Source organism: Pteropus vampyrus, unplaced genomic scaffold, assembly GCF_000151845.1.
Source record: "Pteropus vampyrus isolate Shadow unplaced genomic scaffold, Pvam_2.0 Scaffold18, whole genome shotgun sequence".
NCBI lineage: Eukaryota > Metazoa > Chordata > Mammalia > Chiroptera > Pteropodidae > Pteropus > Pteropus vampyrus.
The window spans coordinates 9,949,300-9,967,848 of NW_011888799.1; the positions used below are offsets into that span (position 1 = coordinate 9,949,300).

Consider the following 18,549-nt stretch of genomic DNA (forward strand, 5'->3'; position numbering starts at 1 on the left):
GCATACTTGCATGTCAATTTTGTAATTTTTTTTTCTACAGATAGTGTAGAAAAATTATTCATTCTTTTCTCTAGCATTGCTGATTGACATTTTTTATTGTCCTAGTTTAGAAAAATATTCTTTAGCTTCTCAATTCATTGTTAGAAATGTAATGTAAATATATAGGACTGTTGTCAAATTTAAGAAAACCTCTAGCAAGTTTCTTTCGTATGTGACCTACAAGCTATCAGGACACTTAGAACTTTCTTGTTCTGTGACTGGTTGTAAGTACTGCTAGAATTAATGCCACTTGCAAGTTGATGTCCTCACTGTAATGTGGGAATGACTGCAAACTATATAAGTACTATTCAATCCAAACTGAATGTGTTCCAGATTCAGCTTCTACTTTTCCATATTTTATAAATAGCTGCAGCCTCTCTAGTGCTTTCCAAAATGAGAGAGAGTGTGAAGGAGGGGGAGTTGGAGTGCTAAAAAATGAAGGTTCAAACAGACGATGGTCAACTATTTTGCTTTTGAAAATTTAATAAAACATACAGTCATGTGAACACATTGCTAGATTCTCTCTCAGTGCTTTGAAGGGGCCCGTAAAAGCAAGGGATTCTTAAGCTTAACCTTCATTAACTTGTTGGTAAATGCACCTCTGCTCATGATGTATTTCCTAGATAGAATGTAGCCCATCCTTACTGGAGGGGGAGGAGAGCTCCTGCTGAATAGCAGCAGGAGAAATAGTTGTCCAGGCTGAAGGGGAAAAAGGAGCATGGGCCATACTTTATGGTCTTAGCTTTTGGTGGCTTCCTGGAATCACAGGTGATTCAAATGTGTTTGTTAGTCTGTGACTAAAGTGAATCATTGGGCTGGCGTATCAACAATTGATTTTGACGTGGATTTTGATTTTCCTTTTCTAGGCTGCCAGCAAAAGCAAGGAGAAGGTGTCCGCCAGGCCACACGGTATGTTGGCAGTGGTGACTAATCAAATGGAAGTTTCACCATTCTCCTGTTGTAATAGAGGGCCATTCTTGGCCCTGTCTTATGACATGGCAGACAAGACTCCTGCACGGCTTGCATTTAGACTTCTTTTTTATTTTTCTCATATTAAATTGTATCTTTGACTCTGCTTCCCTCTCCAACCTGTACCCTCTGCTCTGTCTTGGTTTGGGATTTCTTTGCTATAAATCCTTTAAATTGAGCCAACTCCAACTGGGGCACTAGCTAGAAACAGGTCTGCGAGAATGCATTGATGATACAACTCATTATAAAGTTCCAGAGGTGGAAAGTTTCTTAGAGAATATCAGGTACAATGGCTCTAAACTGTATTCTAGGGAGCTCTTGGGGTCTGAGGAGGTGCTTAGGGGGTTCCCGTGGGATGTGAGAGTGACCTAGTGGACTGAACCATGGCCCCGTCCCTCTCACTTCAGCTGGGCTAGTTCTACTTTTATCTATTTGATACAGTTGTGTTCAGGATAAGATTTTGTTTGAAACAATAGTAGTTTGTTGCCAAAATATGTGACTGTCAGTGATCTACTCTACTCTTCCTCTACTTTACAAAGAAAACACACCCAATGCCCACAGTATTTATGCACCTTCATGTTTTGGCACCTTTGTGATTGGCCCGGCGCAGCACTGAGTCCCGACCTCTCCATCTGATGCTGATACTTTTTTCTTCCCAGGTGAATGCGATGGTGTCTGTGTGCACAATTCCCACTGCACTCAGCGTTGCCCTCCAGACACTCAGGGAAATATGGGGTTTTTATGTAGGCAAAAGAAATGGCACAAGATCACTGATACCTGTCGGACGCTTGACGCCTTCAACATCTTTGAGGTAATATTCACATGCAAAGTGAAGCCCCAGATTAGCGATGCATATTGCACTCAGTAAGAGAGAGAGAGAGAGAGCTCCAGGCAGGATGGTAAGTAGGTGGTTTGAACACGAATACGTAAATACTTACCTGTCCTCTCTCTCTACACGAGGATGGCGTTCTTAACTTTGGGCTTGTAAAAGTTTGTGCTCCAGTCTCCAATATCTTTTATGACATAAGGAAATCTGATAATTTAAGTCAGAGCTAGAAAGGCTGTCTAGAATTGTCATGGCCTATTTCTTCATCTGTACCCTTAGCTTTTTCACACCTCACAGCCTCCAGTACAGTAGCCTGGGGCATCACTGAACTTTTAGACATGTGGAATTCAGGCCCACCCCCGGACTTGCTGAATCCAACTCTGAATTTTATTAAGGTCCCCAGGTGACTTCTGTACTCAATAAAGCAGAAGAAGAGTGAAGGACTACATTGTCAAACAAACAAATGTATTTCCACATACACTTAAGTAATTCCACATTTTTAAAAACCAAGTTCTAAGACATAAAATCAGGTCAAATGTTATTTCTTCTCCTTTTGTTTCATTTTCTTCTCTTCTAGTAAGGGTTTTACCTTTTAGAAGTTCTGATCCTGATTCCTTCAGAAGAGTTAATACTTTAGTATTTCTTGTGTCCTAGCAACATTCTCATCCCCTGTTTTGGGGTGTGGCCAAGGAAAAGCAGTGGATGCTATACCTGAATTTTTCTGACCAGACTTCGAAATGCTGTCCACCCCTAATTTGAGGGATATACTATATGTCTTAATATTTAAATGCTTTAAATCAAGCTTATGAACTACTAAATAAAATATGTTCTGTTAGCCTCCCATCCCAGATTCCATCCTGCATCTCAAGAATGATGGAAAGCTAAGGCCGCATATCCATAACTCTGAATACAGGTGTCTCTCTGACACCTCTCAGGCCTATGGGTGAGCACACTGGAGTCATGGCCCATCCTCGGCAGCACAGACTTAAGGAAGGCCCTAGAAATGGGGTGGGAGTTGTCGAGCAGAAAATGTGGGTGTCTAGATGCAAGGACATGGGTTCTGAGTAAGCGCATCCTCTAGACCACGGACTTCTTGTCCTGCGTGAAAGGGCAGGCTAGAGAAGCACCAGAAAGGGGTCCTCTAAAGCAAGATTTGGTAATTTTTTGTAAAGGGCTACATAGTAAATAATTTAGGCATGTGGGTCGTGTGGTCTCTATTGCAACCACTCAACTCTGCCATTGTAGTAGGAAAGCAGCCACAGATAATACTTATAATGAATGAACATGCTAAGTTCCTATAAAACTTTATTCACACAAAGCAAGCAGCCAGCCTGGGGCCATAGTTTGCCACTGTTTTAAAGTGTGGGACCCTGAGCCTGAATCTGTGGGAGATACTGTCTATCACTATTTTTAGTCATTCTTCTATCTTGGTGTTCCTGCTGACTCACCCAGATCTAGTTCAGAATTTCTGTTTTAAAACCATGCTGTGTCTCATGCCTTGCCCCTTGGTAAGAGTAAAACATAAGCTTAAATGGCACTAGGAATTTACCTGTATGCACAGGATCTATCCACAATGTATATCCACAGTAGAGGTCTAAAGTGATAGCCAAAGATAACAGTTGCTACTTGGGGGTAGGGGGTTCAAGCATAGGCAGCTAGCAAGCTGGGACTTCCATTCTCTGCTCATACACCTTGGTATTGGGTAAATTATTCCACAGCGGATGTGATTTTGAAAATGTAAAATAGAAGAACATTATGAAATATACAGTTGTGTAATAAGGCTGTCCTACATTTTAGTAAAGGCACTTTTATGTTTAAAACAAAAGTAACATGACAAAAACATCTTTTTTTCCTGTCTCTTAGGAGCATTTAAATTCAGTTGCAACAGTTAAAGAAACAATAAAAATAAATGAATATTCCAGAGATTCTGAGACCATTGCAGATAAGTTGATGGAAAAGTGTCCTCAGGACTTGTCCTGTGTCATTACAAACATTCGGCGCTCTCCCCGGATACCGGGAAACATCGCTGTCATTGTGCAGCTCCTGCACAACATATCGACAGCGCTGTTGACAAATGTCGATGAGGCAATGATGCAGGTGAGTATCCTTGAGTATCTGGGAGAGCATTTTTTGGGGGGAGGAATGCAGGTTAGTTGGAGTATTCTGTGAGCTTTTTGGGGTCTGAGGTGTCTTTTACCTCAGAAGCTTCGACACTTAGCATGGTAAGCATTCAATAAATCTTCATTGAAGAAAGAATGAACAAATGGAAAAAGTGAACATATTCAATCAACAAACATTTAGAGAGAGTACTTGCTGGATGATAGATTGGATGCTGAAGTACGCTTTTCCGATGTTTATTTTGGCTCCTGAAAACCTCTGAAAACCATAAGAGGAAGAGTTTTCTTTGTGAGTCAGAACAGGTTGCTAACATGGAAAATAACTGAATGCAAAGAAAACAGCCATACATGTCTGCTTCAGAAATGTGAAATGGAACTGGACCCATTTCTTTTGTTTTTGATCTTTGAAGTAGACAATAGTAAAAAGGAGGTTCAGTTTCTGGGGACAATTTCCAGTTTGGTATGTTCCCGTACAAGGTTCCTGCACACAGTTTGGATTTAATAGATGTTACTTATTCAGTGGATACTCTGACCAGGGTAAGCAAATTGCTGGTTTGGCCCAGGTGTGAAACGAGCACGGTGAAGGCTGCCTGCTTGCCTGTCTCACAGGAAGTCATTGCATAAACGGGAGGAGGGCAGCTCCCTTGTAGCGTTATTCTTCAACTCATACTTGAGCGGTATGTGAGTCACCTGGAGATCTTATTAAGCTACTGATTATAATTCATTAGGTCTGGGGTGGGGCCCGAGATTCTGTATCTTTAAGAGGTTCCCAGGGGATACCTGTGTTGCTGGTTGGAGGACCACACTTTATAAAACTGAAGCTTGAGTGTCCTGACAGGTTCAGAGAGTGGCTCAGTACTAATGCCGGTTCTTCATTGGCAGAGTTACAGCATCATGGCCAACCACATTCTGAACAGCGAAAGCATCTCAAACTGGACCTTCATCCCTGAAAGAAACAGCAGCTGTGTCCTGCTACACTCAGTCAATACCTTTGCAAGAAAACTACTTATAAATAAACATTCCATTGACATATCGGATGTCTTCATTCATACTCTAGGCACCACCATATCTAGAGATAACGATGGAAAGAATTTAACTTTTTCAATGAGAGTTAATGACACCAACAATGAAGTCACTGGAAGGCTGTTGATCAGTAGAGATGAACTTGAGAATGTGCCTTCCCATTCTCAGGTCATTAGCATTGCATTTCCAACTCTTGGAGCCATCTTAGAAGCCAGCCTTTTGGAAAAGGCCAGTGTGAATGGGCTTGTCCTGTCTGTCATTTTGCCCAAAGAACTGGAAAGAATCTCACTGATTTTCGAAAAGATCAGCAAGTCAGAGGAGAGGAGGACACAGTGTGTTGGCTGGCACTCCTTGGAAAGCAGATGGGACCGACAGGCCTGTCAAATGATTCAGGAAAACTACCAACAAGCTGTTTGCAAATGTAGGCCAAGCAAGTTGTTTACCTCGTTCTCCATTCTTATGGCACCTCGCATCTTGGAGAGTCCTGTTCTGATTTATATCATGTACATAGGCCTGGGCATTTCTATTTGCAGCTTGATCCTTTGTTTGTCCATTGAGGCCTTGGTCTGGAGCCAAGTGACGAAGACAGAGATTTCGTATTTACGCCACTTGTGCATCGCTAACATTGCGGCCACCTTGCTGATGGCCGATGTGTGGTTCATAGTGGCTTCCTTTCTTAGTGGTCCAGTGACACACCATAATGGATGTGTGGCAGCAACTTTTTTTGTTCATTTCTTTTACCTTTGTGTGTTTTTCTGGATGCTTGCCAAAGCACTCCTTATCCTCTACGAAATCCTGATTGTTTTCCATACACTACCCAAGTCAGTTCTGGTGGCATCTCTCTTTTCAGTGGGCTATGGGTGCCCTTTGATCATTGCGGTTATCACAGTTGCTGCCACTGAGCCTGGCAAAGGATATCTACGACCTGAGGCCTGCTGGCTCAACTGGGACATGACCAAGGCCCTCCTGGCCTTTGTGGTCCCAGCTCTGGCCGTTGTGGTAGTAAACCTGATCACAGCCACACTGGTGATTATCAAAACCCAGCGAGCTGCCATTGGCAGTTCTATGTTCCACGAGGTGAGAGCCATTGTGAGAATCAGTAAGAATATCGCCGTCCTCACACCACTGCTGGGACTGACCTGGGGATTCGGAATAGCCATAGTCATCAACGATAGATCTCTGGTCTTCCACATTCTCTTCTCCTTGCTCAATGCATTCCAGGTAAGTGCAGAGGCTTCTGACCAACTCCGAAGTAAAAGAATTCAGGAAGACGTTTTGTGATCAGGAAGTCATGGTATCATATTTCTTTATAAGACAGTGGTTTGGGAATAGCATATTGGGTCAGGAAATTAGCTTTTGTTCCAGAAAGGCCTGCGTTCAAACCTTTACTCTCTCATTAATTAATGTGTAAGATTCTCCTGGGACATGTGCTTGACTTTTCCAAGCCATATTTTCCTCACTTATAAAAGGGGTATAATCTGCCCACTTTATGAGTGTTTAGAAAATGAAATAATGAACAGGAAAGCACCAAGTACTAAAATGACCTAAAGTTCATTAATAGCTTAAGTTTAGGCTGAGCTATAGCTGTTTAAAAATTAAACAGTACTGCTTCGCCTAAAATAGAAGTATCTAACTAGAGGTATTTACATGTGCACATTTATATTTTATTCCATTTAGAATGTTTAGTTACCACTGGAAACATCTTATTTTAATGAAGCAAGCCATACAGAGTAATATTAAGGATATTTTCTCCTCTCCTCTCCTCTCTTACCTTACCTCTGTAAATTAAACAATGTTCACAGTTTCATGCGCATCCTTGCCAAATTTTCTATGGTTATATACTATATTTTTTTTCATATCATATAGGAGTTAAAAAACAATGTATAGTATTATGCAACTTACTTTTTCACTTAAAAATACATTTTAGCATTCTGAGACTGATGGAGTAGATGGAGAAGAGAGAAGGTCCAGTAGATGTGTGAGAAAGGCCCTTTTAAAGATTTATGGGTCCTAGGCCTGTGGGAGCACCTCCACTGGTTTTAAAGCTTAACCACCCCCTTGACTAAGGAAGAATTGTTACACTGTCAGTTGCTGCCTCGAATGCTACTTTGTCAATCCATAACTTCTGGTTGGTATCCTTTCTTGTGTTTACTGAGAATAATTGCGGTCTGGGTAAGGTTTGGGGACCCTCATTATACTGAGTGCCTTATAAACAACAGAAATCCATTTCTCAAAGTTCTGGAAGCTGGAAAGTCCAAGCTCAAGGTGTATGCAGATTTGGTGTCTCGTGAGAGTCAGTTGTCTTCTCGCTATAATCTCACTTGGTAGAAAGGACAGGGAGTTCTCTGGAGCCTTTTACAAGGGCACTAATCTCTTCCATGAGGACTGTACCTTCAGGACCTAATCCTTCCCAAAGGCATGCCTCCAAGTACTTTCACACTGGGTGTTAGGATTTAACACATATTTTAAAACCTGGGCAAATACTGTGAGATTTATCTGCTCAAGTTGTGCTTTATCTGCTAAAAGAAATGCGATTAGCTACTACCAATAAATTCTTCTCAATCAGAAACTGAACTTTATGATCAATATTTTATACAAGTTTTCTGAATGATATTTTGTGTAACTTTTCCCAAGGGGGCATGGACCAAGGAAAAGCAATCCCAGTGGACTATTCCCCTGTTACACATTTACAGCTATACAGATGTGGATTGCACAATAAAAAATTTAACACACAGGCACACACACAAATACACAGAGGCACTATATTTTTTGAGTATTTATTTGATGTTGAGCCTTATGCTCAGTGTTGCAGATATAAATTTTTTTAATAGTAAGGCATATATATATTTACACTGTGTATTCACCTCCCATAGTTAGATTTCTTTCTGTCACCACATATTTGACCCCCTTTATCCCATCTACCTCCCCTCTCTCTCCTCTCCACTCCCCTCTGGTAATCACTAGTCTATTGTTCATGTCCATGAGTCTCTGTTTGTTTGTCTTGTTCATTTGTTGCTTTTAGGTTTATACCCTACATATAAGTGATATTATGTGATTTTCAACTTTTTCTGTCTGGCTTATTTCGCTTAGCATGATTATCTCGAGGGCCATCCATGTTGTCGCAAGTGGCAGTATTTCATCTCTTCTTATGGCCGAGTAATATTCCATTGTATATATGTACCAAGCTTCTTTATCCAATCATCTATCGTAGGACATATTGGTAGCTTCCATGTCCTGGCACTGTGAGTAATGCTGCTATGAACATTGGTGTGCAAATATCTTTTCAGATATGGGTTTTCAAGTCTTTGTGGCAAATACTCAGTAGAAGGATTGCTGGATCATATGGTAGATCAATTTTTAGTTTTTTGAGGAATCTCTATACTGTTTTCCATAGTGGCTGTACCAATTTGCAGTCCCACCAGCAGTGTATGAGGGTTCCTTTTTCTCTGCGTCCTCTCCAGCATTTGTTATTACTTGTTCCATTGATTATAGCTATTCTAACAGGTGTGAGATGGTATCTCATTGTGGTTTTGATTTGCATTTCCCTAATTGCTAGCAATGTTGAGCATCTTTTCAAATATTTGTTGGCCATTTGTATGTCCTCTGGCGAGAAGTGTCTGTTCAGGTCCTCTGCACTTTTTTTGATTAGATCATTTGTTTTTTGTTGTTATTGAGTTGTATGAGTTCTTTGTATATTTTGGATATTAGGCCCTTATCAGAGGCATTGCTTGCAAATATATTTTCCCATTCGGATGGTTGTCTCTTTACCTTGTTGATGATTTCTTTTGCTGAGCAGAGCTTTTTAGTTTGATGTAGTCTCATTCAGTTATTTTACCTTTATTTCCCTTGGTTTTGAGGTCAAATTCATAAAATCCTCTTTAAGTCCAAGGTCCTTGAGTTTAGTTCCTATGTTTTCTTGCAGATATAAATTTAATTAATCCAAACTCAAGAAACTGAAAATCTTACAAGGAGAGAAATTCCTCTTAGTCCTTTAGCTAAAGGAATGTATATTTGTGGTTGTGGAAAAAACACACTAGAATTGTGGTTCCCAGATTTTTACAAAATTTAATTCCTGAGAAAAATTCACGGAGATTCTGATTTAAAATGTATTCCCAGTGCCAGAATCAGATTGGAATGTATTTGTTCCAAGCATCTTTTTACGAACAATACTTTATAACCTAATGGGTCATACCATCAATGACATTTTCTTAGTAGACCAATGACAGATTTGGATAGTTATCTTGTAGCCTAAGAGTGTCACACAAAAAAGCAACCTGAAAGAAACACTCCAGGCTTTGGAGCACTTGCTGGACTGGTTGAATGGAATAGTGTACTTTAGTGTGTTTGGGGGAATAGATGAGCTACATGGCCATGCACTGGTCCCTGTGAAGTCCTCCACCTCTCAGCTGAGCTTTTACAAATCAAGATAGCAGCAGGTTTGATATTGTTCCTGCTGATGACCACCTGGTTGGAACATCTTTCTTATTTTGTATTAAACCCGTGTGCCTTGATAGGTCTCTGCTTGGGTAAGAGTTCATATTTGATTATGAAAGCAGAGCAGCTTAACAAGGATGTCATCATCTCTCTTCTCAAGTGAACCAAGATCTGAGTAACCACACCTTCAAGAAAAATTTTGTCTAATGAATGTTGCTATCTACTGTATTTTGAAAGTTAAATCTCTGAGCTTCCTTTTCCTTACCTGAAAAATGAGATAAATACTTTTCCTTCTTCTTCTTGGGTGGTTTTGTGATATTGCATATGAAAAATAAATCAAAAACTCACATGGACTATAATGATGGAGGAACAGTCTCCTTTTGACTTTAATCGTGTTTATCTTTGTATAGATGACAAGAGATATGAGAGTGAATTCAGTCTCTATGTCATCATATTTGGAACACTTATTTCTGAGTACCCATTACGTGCTTAGAAAATCTGGTTTTGGATTTTAGCTTTCCTGAGGATCCATGAACTTGGTTTCTTTGCAAGTTTTGTAAGTCTCTGGTTATAGATGTGGGAAAGAGGTTGAGCATAGCTCCTTTTTCTTTTTTCTGTGGAAGTTTCTTTCATTGCTGATCGTTCAGAGTCTGCAAGGCTGTCCTTCATTTCCCAACAACTTCTCTGACTCTCGCTTGGACCATTATCTTCTGGTGAGATGCACAGCTCCTGATAAAGGCGAAACACTTCTATTTTGCTCAAATTAAAAAAAAAAAAGTGAATCAGGGACCTTGATCTGTTTGGTTTACTCAGACATGCCCAAGCATCTAGAACAGTGACTAGCACATAGAAAATGCTGAATCAATATTTGTTGAATGAATGAATGTAGATGTTGTGACCTTAAAATGAGAGAGTCAAAGATTGAATACAATTGTTTTCATTTTATTATTTTTATTAGTTCCAGAATAGTAACTGGTAACTAATGCTGGTATTTCTTGTTATTGTTATAATTATTATTTTGTAAATGGCTCTTCTTCCCTTGTCTGTCTTTCTTAGGGCTTCTTTATCTTGGTGTTTGGAACAATCCTGGATCCGAAGGTACTGTAGATTCTTGTTGTTTTTTTTTTTTGCATTATCAGTACTTGGCCCTAAAATAATGCCCACTTATGAGGGTCTTTCACCTCAAGCATTTGTGCAGGCACTTGAACAGGACATTGCTCTCTTTATAGTGCAAGTAATATTGACTATCTTTTAAGCTCCTGTGGTGCTAAGCATTTTATGTACATTAGCGCCAATCCTTAAAATGATCTTGGGTATTTCTATTTTCCATTTTACAGATGAGGAAACAGATTCAGCATGATTAAGTAGCTTGCACAGAATCTCTAAAGAAACCCACTCTAACTAGTTGAAGCAGAATAGAAAAATTTATTAAATCTTACAATATCTTCTTTGGTAGATCTCTCTGGCCTGGAGCCATGGAGGCTATGCACAATAGTTCCAATTCATAGCACAAAACTGCTCCACCCTCCCTACTCTGCTAGGCATAGAACAGCTCACTAAGCCAATGCCAGACAGTGGGTGCTAAACTAGAGTTGCTGCTACCGTTGCCTTAGGGATAGCCTTCACCCTGCCCTTTGGGGTCCACTGGCACCTGCTTCTTGAATTGTCATGTCTGATTGGCTGAGCCCAGGTCACATGGCTTCATCTTAGCTTCTAGGGAGGCTTCTACCTTAAACAGCAATAGATTCGAGGAAGGGAATTCTCCAAATACAGGGAGTGTGTATAAATAGTGGGTGGTGACAATAAAAACTGAACAAATGAGCAAAACATCACATGTTTACTCAGGCTTCTAAGATCGCTTTCTTTCTGTTGTTATTATACTACCTCTTGAAATGAGAAAAGCAAATAACCCTTTCAGATATGGATGTAAATATCTTTACTGCAGCATTTATTTTTTATTTTTTTATTAATTAATTTTACTATCACTGCTATTCTGCTATTAAGTTCATATAAAAGGTTTGTGAAAAAAGCATTTCATAACGGTCCTTTCATTTTCTTATAAGGATACCAGTACCTAATAGAAATTATTAAGTTAAGAGTATTATCGTTTTAGTCTTGATATTTCCATGGACTAGCTGTGTGCCAATGAGGAGTTCCTTAACTCTTTACGAATCTCAGATTCCTCAAGTGGAATGCAGAGATAATGATGCTTTTCCTCACTTTTCTGCTACATTATGGTAAAGTAGAAGAGGAATCTTTCAAGTGAAAACACATAGAAAGCATTTAAGGTATTATGTAGTTGCATACCATATTATTTTTTTAATTAACCTAATATCACAACTAGTATTTCTAGCCAAAGCATCAGCAGCATCATCATTATCCATTAGTGCACCACTGTTAGGTGTTATGAAATGTGCAATGAACACTAATACATGGATACTTCCATCAAGATCAAAACTTCTTATACTTAAAATTATAATGTAAAAGGTAAATACTCAAAGGTGTCATGATTAATTGATAAAAAAGTGTAGAGTAGTCCTCCTTTATCTGCAGAGGATATGTACTGAGACTCCTAGTGGATGCTGGAAATCACAGATAGTGCTATATCCTATATATACTATGTTTTTTCCTTCACATACATATTTATGATAAAGTTTAATTTATACATTAGACACAGTAAGAGATCAACAACAATAACTAAAAGTAAAATAGAACAATTATAACAATATACTATAATAAAAGTTACGTGAATATAGTTTCTCTCAAAATATCTTATAGTACTGTAACTTGCCTTTTCACTTAAAGAAAGCACTTTACATCTTCTCTTTGGCATACTCAAATTGCCAGCATCACTACTCTTGTGCCTTGGAACCATTATTAAGTAAAATAAGGGTTTCTTAAAGTTTACTTATTTTACTTAATAAGTAAGCACAAGTGCTGTGACACTGTGACAATCGATCTGATAACTGGGATGGCTACAGAGTGATTAACGGGTGGGTACTGTATACGGTGTGGATACATTGGACAAAGGGGATGATTCACATCTTGGAAGGACAGAGCAGGACGGCGTAAGATTTCATCACACCACTCACAACGGCACGCAATTTAAAACTTACCAATTGTTTATTTCTGAAATTTTCCATTTAATATTTTCAGACTGCTATTGACTATGGAAAATAAAATCTTGAAAAGCAAAACCATAGATAAAGGGGGGCTACTGTATATAACAGTAGTTTTCAAACTTTTAGGATCAGTAAAAACCAGTGAGCACGTATCACCAGATATGTTTATTATTCACTTACGAAGTATTTATTATGCACATTATGAAACACAGAATTAAAGAAAGATGAGAGAGAAATTTAAATAGAGGCACCAATATGTCTTCACACATTCCAATGGACTCTTGAGAGCACAGCCACCCACCCAAAGAGTGTTCTTTCCTCTTTGAAGCTAGTTGAGAGATGTGCAAAAAATACTGCATTTTCAGGGAAGTTGCTCTGAGCTAGAGGACTTTAGCATACATTAACTGTGAAGAAAGAACTTCTACAAGGCCTTGGAAGGTGAATAACATCTTGTATAGCAAAGGGGAAGAAGAAATAGAAATAAGAAGAGAATGCCCATATACAATAGGAGAGACTCAGAGAAAATGACAGGATGGTCTGGAGTCAGGGGACAGGAATTCAGCTCCTGGCTCTTCCTCTTTGTAGTTCACTGGTTTTGAGTACTACTTAATCTCGGAGTCTTAATTTCATTAATTGTAAAATGGGGATAATAGTACCTATCTCACAGGGTTATTTTCTGGATAAAATAAGATGACGGGTGTGAAAAGCACTTTAAAGTTATAAAACAAAATATAATAGTTATTTATTATTCTTATTTTCTTGGTTCCACAAGCCTTTGTTATGCTGTATAGGATTCTTTTTTTTTTTTTTTTTAACCATGGTTAGGCACTCTAGAAAAGGTTTGAATAGTTGATAGACTGTAGGAAATGTTCAACTACTCAAGTACTCCCCCCAAATACTCCCAAAACTCTGTCAAGGAATCCTCTAATTTGTGGCAAACTGTGTTTCTTAGCCACCGGGTTCATGTTCAGGGTCCTGATTATATAAGTCTCCTATTCTAGCTTCACTTTTCTTCTTTCTCCCTATCTCCCCATCTTTTCCCAGACCACTCCACCAAATTACTAATCCCTCCATACCTGGCTGGCAACACACTCCCTTGCACAATATTTGCCAGGCCCAAACACATGTGTTTATTTCTTATAATTTTTTAATTCTTAATTCTTTTTGTTAACTATCCAGATACGAGAAGCCTTAAAGAATCGGATAACCTCTGCAAAATGGATCTCCAGAATATCAGAGGTAAAGCCCTCCTAGTCATTTTTGCATTTAAAAATTTGACAAAATAACAACCATGCTGGAGTTTCTCGCAGGTGGAGTATTGCTAACCATCCCCTTAAGACTTTATGGTATGGATTTTTCTGAAGGGCTGAGAGAGTGCTTCTTTGAGCTGTTCAGATTCTTTCTGGAGTCTTGGGACCACATCCAAAGAAACAAAAGTAGACAAATGCATTTAGAGGAGAGTGACAAGGCGGCAGTTCCTGGAGGGGAGAACCTCAAAGCACATAGCAGGAGAGCAGGTGATGAAACGGAGAAATGACAGATGATGAAAAGCCTCGGGTTTTTATGACAGCCTGCTTGTTCTTTATAACTCCAATTGGTTGAATCACATTCCAAAGTGTGAAAATTTCAGGGAAACAGATTCTGACCCTACACAAAGAACTTTCCAATAGCTTGATTTTCAAGAGGGGCCATTTGCCATGGTTACTGGAGTTGTAAAAGAAGGTTAAGAGCCTGTTCAGTCATTGGATAGTACGCATCCTTTTTCATTTATCATCAATTCCTATAATTTAGACATCAAATAGTATTGTTATGCAAAGGTGCAACCCAACAGCTGTTCTGAGTAAATGAAAAACCGGAAAACTTTTAAATAACAGCAAAAGGAGATTCAGGGTTGGCTCAGAGAACATATCCAGCAACAAGAGGAGAGGCCATCTATAGTTTCCTCACACTAACATCCGATGGGATCAACGTGGACTGGCATAGAATGGTGTTGCAGGAGATTTGCATGGAAAGGGGTGACAGATCATTCAAGAGGCCGGGCCCTGGGTAACAGCATTGCCCCCTCCCTAGATTCCTTGTCTTTTGTTCCCTATTCTTTGCTTTCTTTAGCCTTTCTGTCTTCTCTTTTTTTCTTTCCTTTATTTTCCTATCCCCTGTTGCCTTACACTTACCACAGCTTTGACCTTGTTCCCAGTCTTCGGTCTTCATAATCGGGAGATTGCCAACTCCTCTACATTCCTTCTTTCTGAAAAACAAACAAACACCGCCCCCACCCCCACACCTTAAACCCTATCATACTGTGCTGAGAATAAAGCGCTAATTCTAAAGCAGTGGTACCCAACCTCGGCCAAACATCAGAGTCAACCAGGAAGCTTCAAAACACATTGCCTGGGTGCTACCTCTGGGGGTTCTAATTGAATTGGTCTGCAGTATGGCTTGAGTTTGAAAGGAGTCTAAGGTAAGCAAGGTTGGGACCCACTCATATAAGCCTTCCTAAAGTGTCTTAGCATTATAAATATTTTCTAAGTATTCCTTACTACCTCACTCTGGTCTGTCACCGTGCCCTCAGGGGAGAAGACTAACTCCTATCCAGTCCCATTTGGCATTGTTCCTTTCCTTCTGTATTGATCCATTTAGCCACCACAGAGAAATTCTGCTCATCAGCCATGGGAAAACAGTCATTTTTCCCACTTTCTCTCTTTCCTTTTTTAAAAAAATACATCCAAATCATACCCAGAATTTTATTAAATTTTATTTTATTATCAGTTTGTTGATTGTCTGAGTCAGTGGTTTTCAATGCTGGTTGCACCTTAGAGACACTTAGAGAGCTTTTTAAAAATACCACTGTCTGGCCCCACCCAAGAAAAATTTAACCAGAAAGTCTTAGAGATAGGGTTTGGTCATTTTTTTTTTTTTTTAAAAGCTCCCCAGAGATTTTAAAGTGCCGCCAGGATTAAGAACCACTGAGTTAGGTATTAAGTAAAATTTTTCCAACTTTTTGCAATCCTTCCTTCACTCTGCTCACTAGCTTTCAACCAAGTCAGTTTATCAGCCATACTCAGAGGGAGGAGTTTTATCATTTGTCTCCTCCTCTCCAACTTTATAGGCTTCTGATCCTTAGGTGACCATCCTCTACAGTCCAGATTTAACTCTTTCTCCATGTGGTACCTGCCCAGGCCATGTCAGGACCAGCTCCTCAAACCTAGGATAATCATTGTGATTATTTGTGTTCATTTTATATCCTATGTGATGAATAAGTTTATGCTCCTGTGGTAATAATTTTACCCGTGAATTAATGCATCACCTATCTTAGCCAACATATACTTAAAACCTGAGGATATTTTAAACTCGGGTGCATCACAAGGGAAGGGCTGCAACCTTGAGGATTTCGGCAGGCCAGGTGAGGAGGAGCAATTTGAGGGATGTGAGGCATCTCAGTGTTAATCTCCCCCTCTGTGCAGCTCAACTGCCTCACCCACCTCCCTCCCAAACTAGAGACTCCTTCAGGATAGGGATCCAGGCCAGGCTGGGGAGAAGGGCGATGTCTCACACCAGCCCATTCCTATGTTGTCAGAGGTTCTAGGTTCTAATATAGACAAGGAGAGGGAGAAAGTGAAGAGATAAAATAAATTGCCGTGGGTCACAATTCTCCATGTGCTTTGAATAATTCTGACAATTGAAAACAGACTAATAATGACTATGCAATTATACTTTTGTCTTCAACAGAACCTTTCTTCTGATTTCTCTTGTCACCACACCAAAAGGCCCAGTTAAGAAACCAGGCAATACTCCTAATTTGGGAGGTGAGTGCAATGCAAGGGGTCCCCATACACATCTGATATAGATGACATTTCTTTTTAAAAAATATCACAGTTTGATTAATTCTAATTAGAAATGATTTCTTTTCTTGTTTGAGAGAATTCTCCTTATGCAATCTAGCTTCAGCTAGCTGAAGTTAGAGATATATTCACACTTCTAATTCTTGCATGACTAAAATTCTGGTTGTCCCTGTAAAACAATCAGGACTGTCTGAGAATGCTCATAAATTTGCCTGGGTGTATTTAAGAGGAGAATCATTAGAGGTGCCAGCTCCACAAGGCTGTCCCCTCTCCTCCTCCTCCTCTCTTGTTCCCCAGTCCCAGGATGTCCTCTGGGATATCAACAGTATCCCCAGATTTCCCACTGTGGCCCCTCTCTTTTCCCTTATGTTAAAGGATCAAGGAATTATGATAAACCCTATCTGTGAGGGGCCTCAGGGATAATATAGAATTTACATTTGAGGTATCTGAGAGACAGAAGCATAGAGACAAAAACAGAGAAAGGAGTTGCAGGGGCAAACAGGAATAAAGAGATACTTCCCAAGGGGCATGGTGGCTCACTGTTGGAAGAGAGCCGTCCAGATACACAGACATGTGCAAATAAGTTTTCTAGCCTTTGTCTTCATGTCCCTCTAGATCTAGAGAGAGAAGATCAGACAGGGAGATGGAGACACCCACATTGGGAAACTCACAAAAACAGTCAGACAGAGAGATGCAGAGAGAGGCCAAAGGTTACAGGGAGAGACCCTGCAATACAGAAAGAAAGAGAGAGACACAGACACAGATTAAAACTCTCACAGAAACACATACAAGTGACAGAGGCAGAAACAGAGAGAGATGCAGAGAGGCACTTAGATATGTAGAAAGAGCCCCCCCACACCCACTCCAATACATCAGGCTTCCAGCAGCCTCTGTGGCTAAGGCCTTCTGCAGCATCCCAGGGCCTTATGCAGAGCAAGGGGTATTTTCCAAGAGGAAAAGAAATAGTCTAACTTAGAGAAAGACAAAGTTTGTAATTCAGCACATCTGGTAATAAAACAAGCCTATTCCCTGGATTCCAAAGTGATTTCAAGGGAAGATACTCTCCATTTGCCAGGAGGGCTCTACCCAAAGGGGCTTATTGTTTCAAACAGAGCGAGCCAATAATGCAGTTGTCCTGAGGTTTCTAGGTCTTGCTATTTACATATTAAAGCTGTGATTTTCTGTTCTTGACAAGGTCATACATCCCAGGAATGGCAGAGCCCCAGGAGAAATGTGCTTATTCCTGTCTTCCTGCCTCTGGAGAGTATGAAGGAAGTCTCCCACACTGTGACGCTGACGGAGGAGGGCATGCCATGAGGAAAGGGTGGAAGTCCCCTCTGTCTACTTTTGTGCTGCTAAATGTTTCTCCCTCATCTCCCTGTGTGTGTGAAATATATATATGTGTGTGTGTGTGTGTGTGTGTGTGTGTGTGTGTGTATGTGTGTATATATACATACATGCATATGTACGTGCGCGCGCACACACACACACACACACACGCACACAATACACACACACATATATATGCCATTCTGCAGATCGACTTGGGAACAGAAAGACAAAGTGGGCCACAGCAGGCCCTTACCCTTGTTGCGCCTCTAGCTCCTGGCTGTGGGTCACGTTTATCCTCAGGAAGATTACTCTGGCTCATTTCAGCTAAGGTGGCCTGGGATGTCACCTGGCTGGATTCTGTGGGTTGCTGAGGGAGGGGCCCTCATGAATAGTCACCAGGAGTTGAGCTGACTCTAAGTAGGTCATTGCTGGTTCTTTGTACAAAAGGAATTCTATTGCTAGCATATTCCACCCCTCCAAATTTAAATTGATTGCATGGTCAACTTGGCTTGCAACTTCTTTGACTGTGAGGCAAGTGAAATAGGTAGAGCTCTTGAACTAGAAAGATGCTTTTTTGTTTTTTATTAAAAAGAACACGTATTTCATTTATTTCCTCAGTTTTGTTGGGCTTTGCAGGAATCTTCTAAAAAGATGCTCATTTTAAGTTAAGGAGATGGAAGCCTGGAGCGATGGGTCACAGCTAATGGAGGCTTGAGCCAGAAGCAGAAACCCAAGTCTGCAGGTTCCCAGTCCTGAACGTTCTCCAAAGGCCTGGAGCCACCCAGGGACTGTTTGCCTGCTCTGACAATGTAAAATTAACCCTCACCAACAATATGTGTTTTTGAATG

General features: G+C 40.2%; 1 protein-coding gene across 1 annotated transcript in view; it reads left to right on the forward strand.

Moving 5' to 3' along the window:
- Positions 1-18,337, forward strand: part of ADGRF2 (adhesion G protein-coupled receptor F2) — a 23,298-nt gene extending 4,961 nt beyond the window's left edge. Inside the window, exons 3-9 of the mRNA XM_011354794.2 lie at positions 1,668-1,819; positions 3,698-3,931; positions 4,834-6,195; positions 10,465-10,506; positions 13,710-13,769; positions 16,257-16,333; positions 17,565-18,337. Of these exons, the coding sequence (XP_011353096.1) occupies positions 1,668-1,819; positions 3,698-3,931; positions 4,834-6,195; positions 10,465-10,506; positions 13,710-13,769; positions 16,257-16,304 (1,898 nt within the window). The 3' untranslated portion in view covers positions 16,305-16,333; positions 17,565-18,337. The remainder of the gene's footprint in view (positions 1-1,667; positions 1,820-3,697; positions 3,932-4,833; positions 6,196-10,464; positions 10,507-13,709; positions 13,770-16,256; positions 16,334-17,564) is intronic.
- Positions 18,338-18,549: the final 212 nt, after the last annotated feature.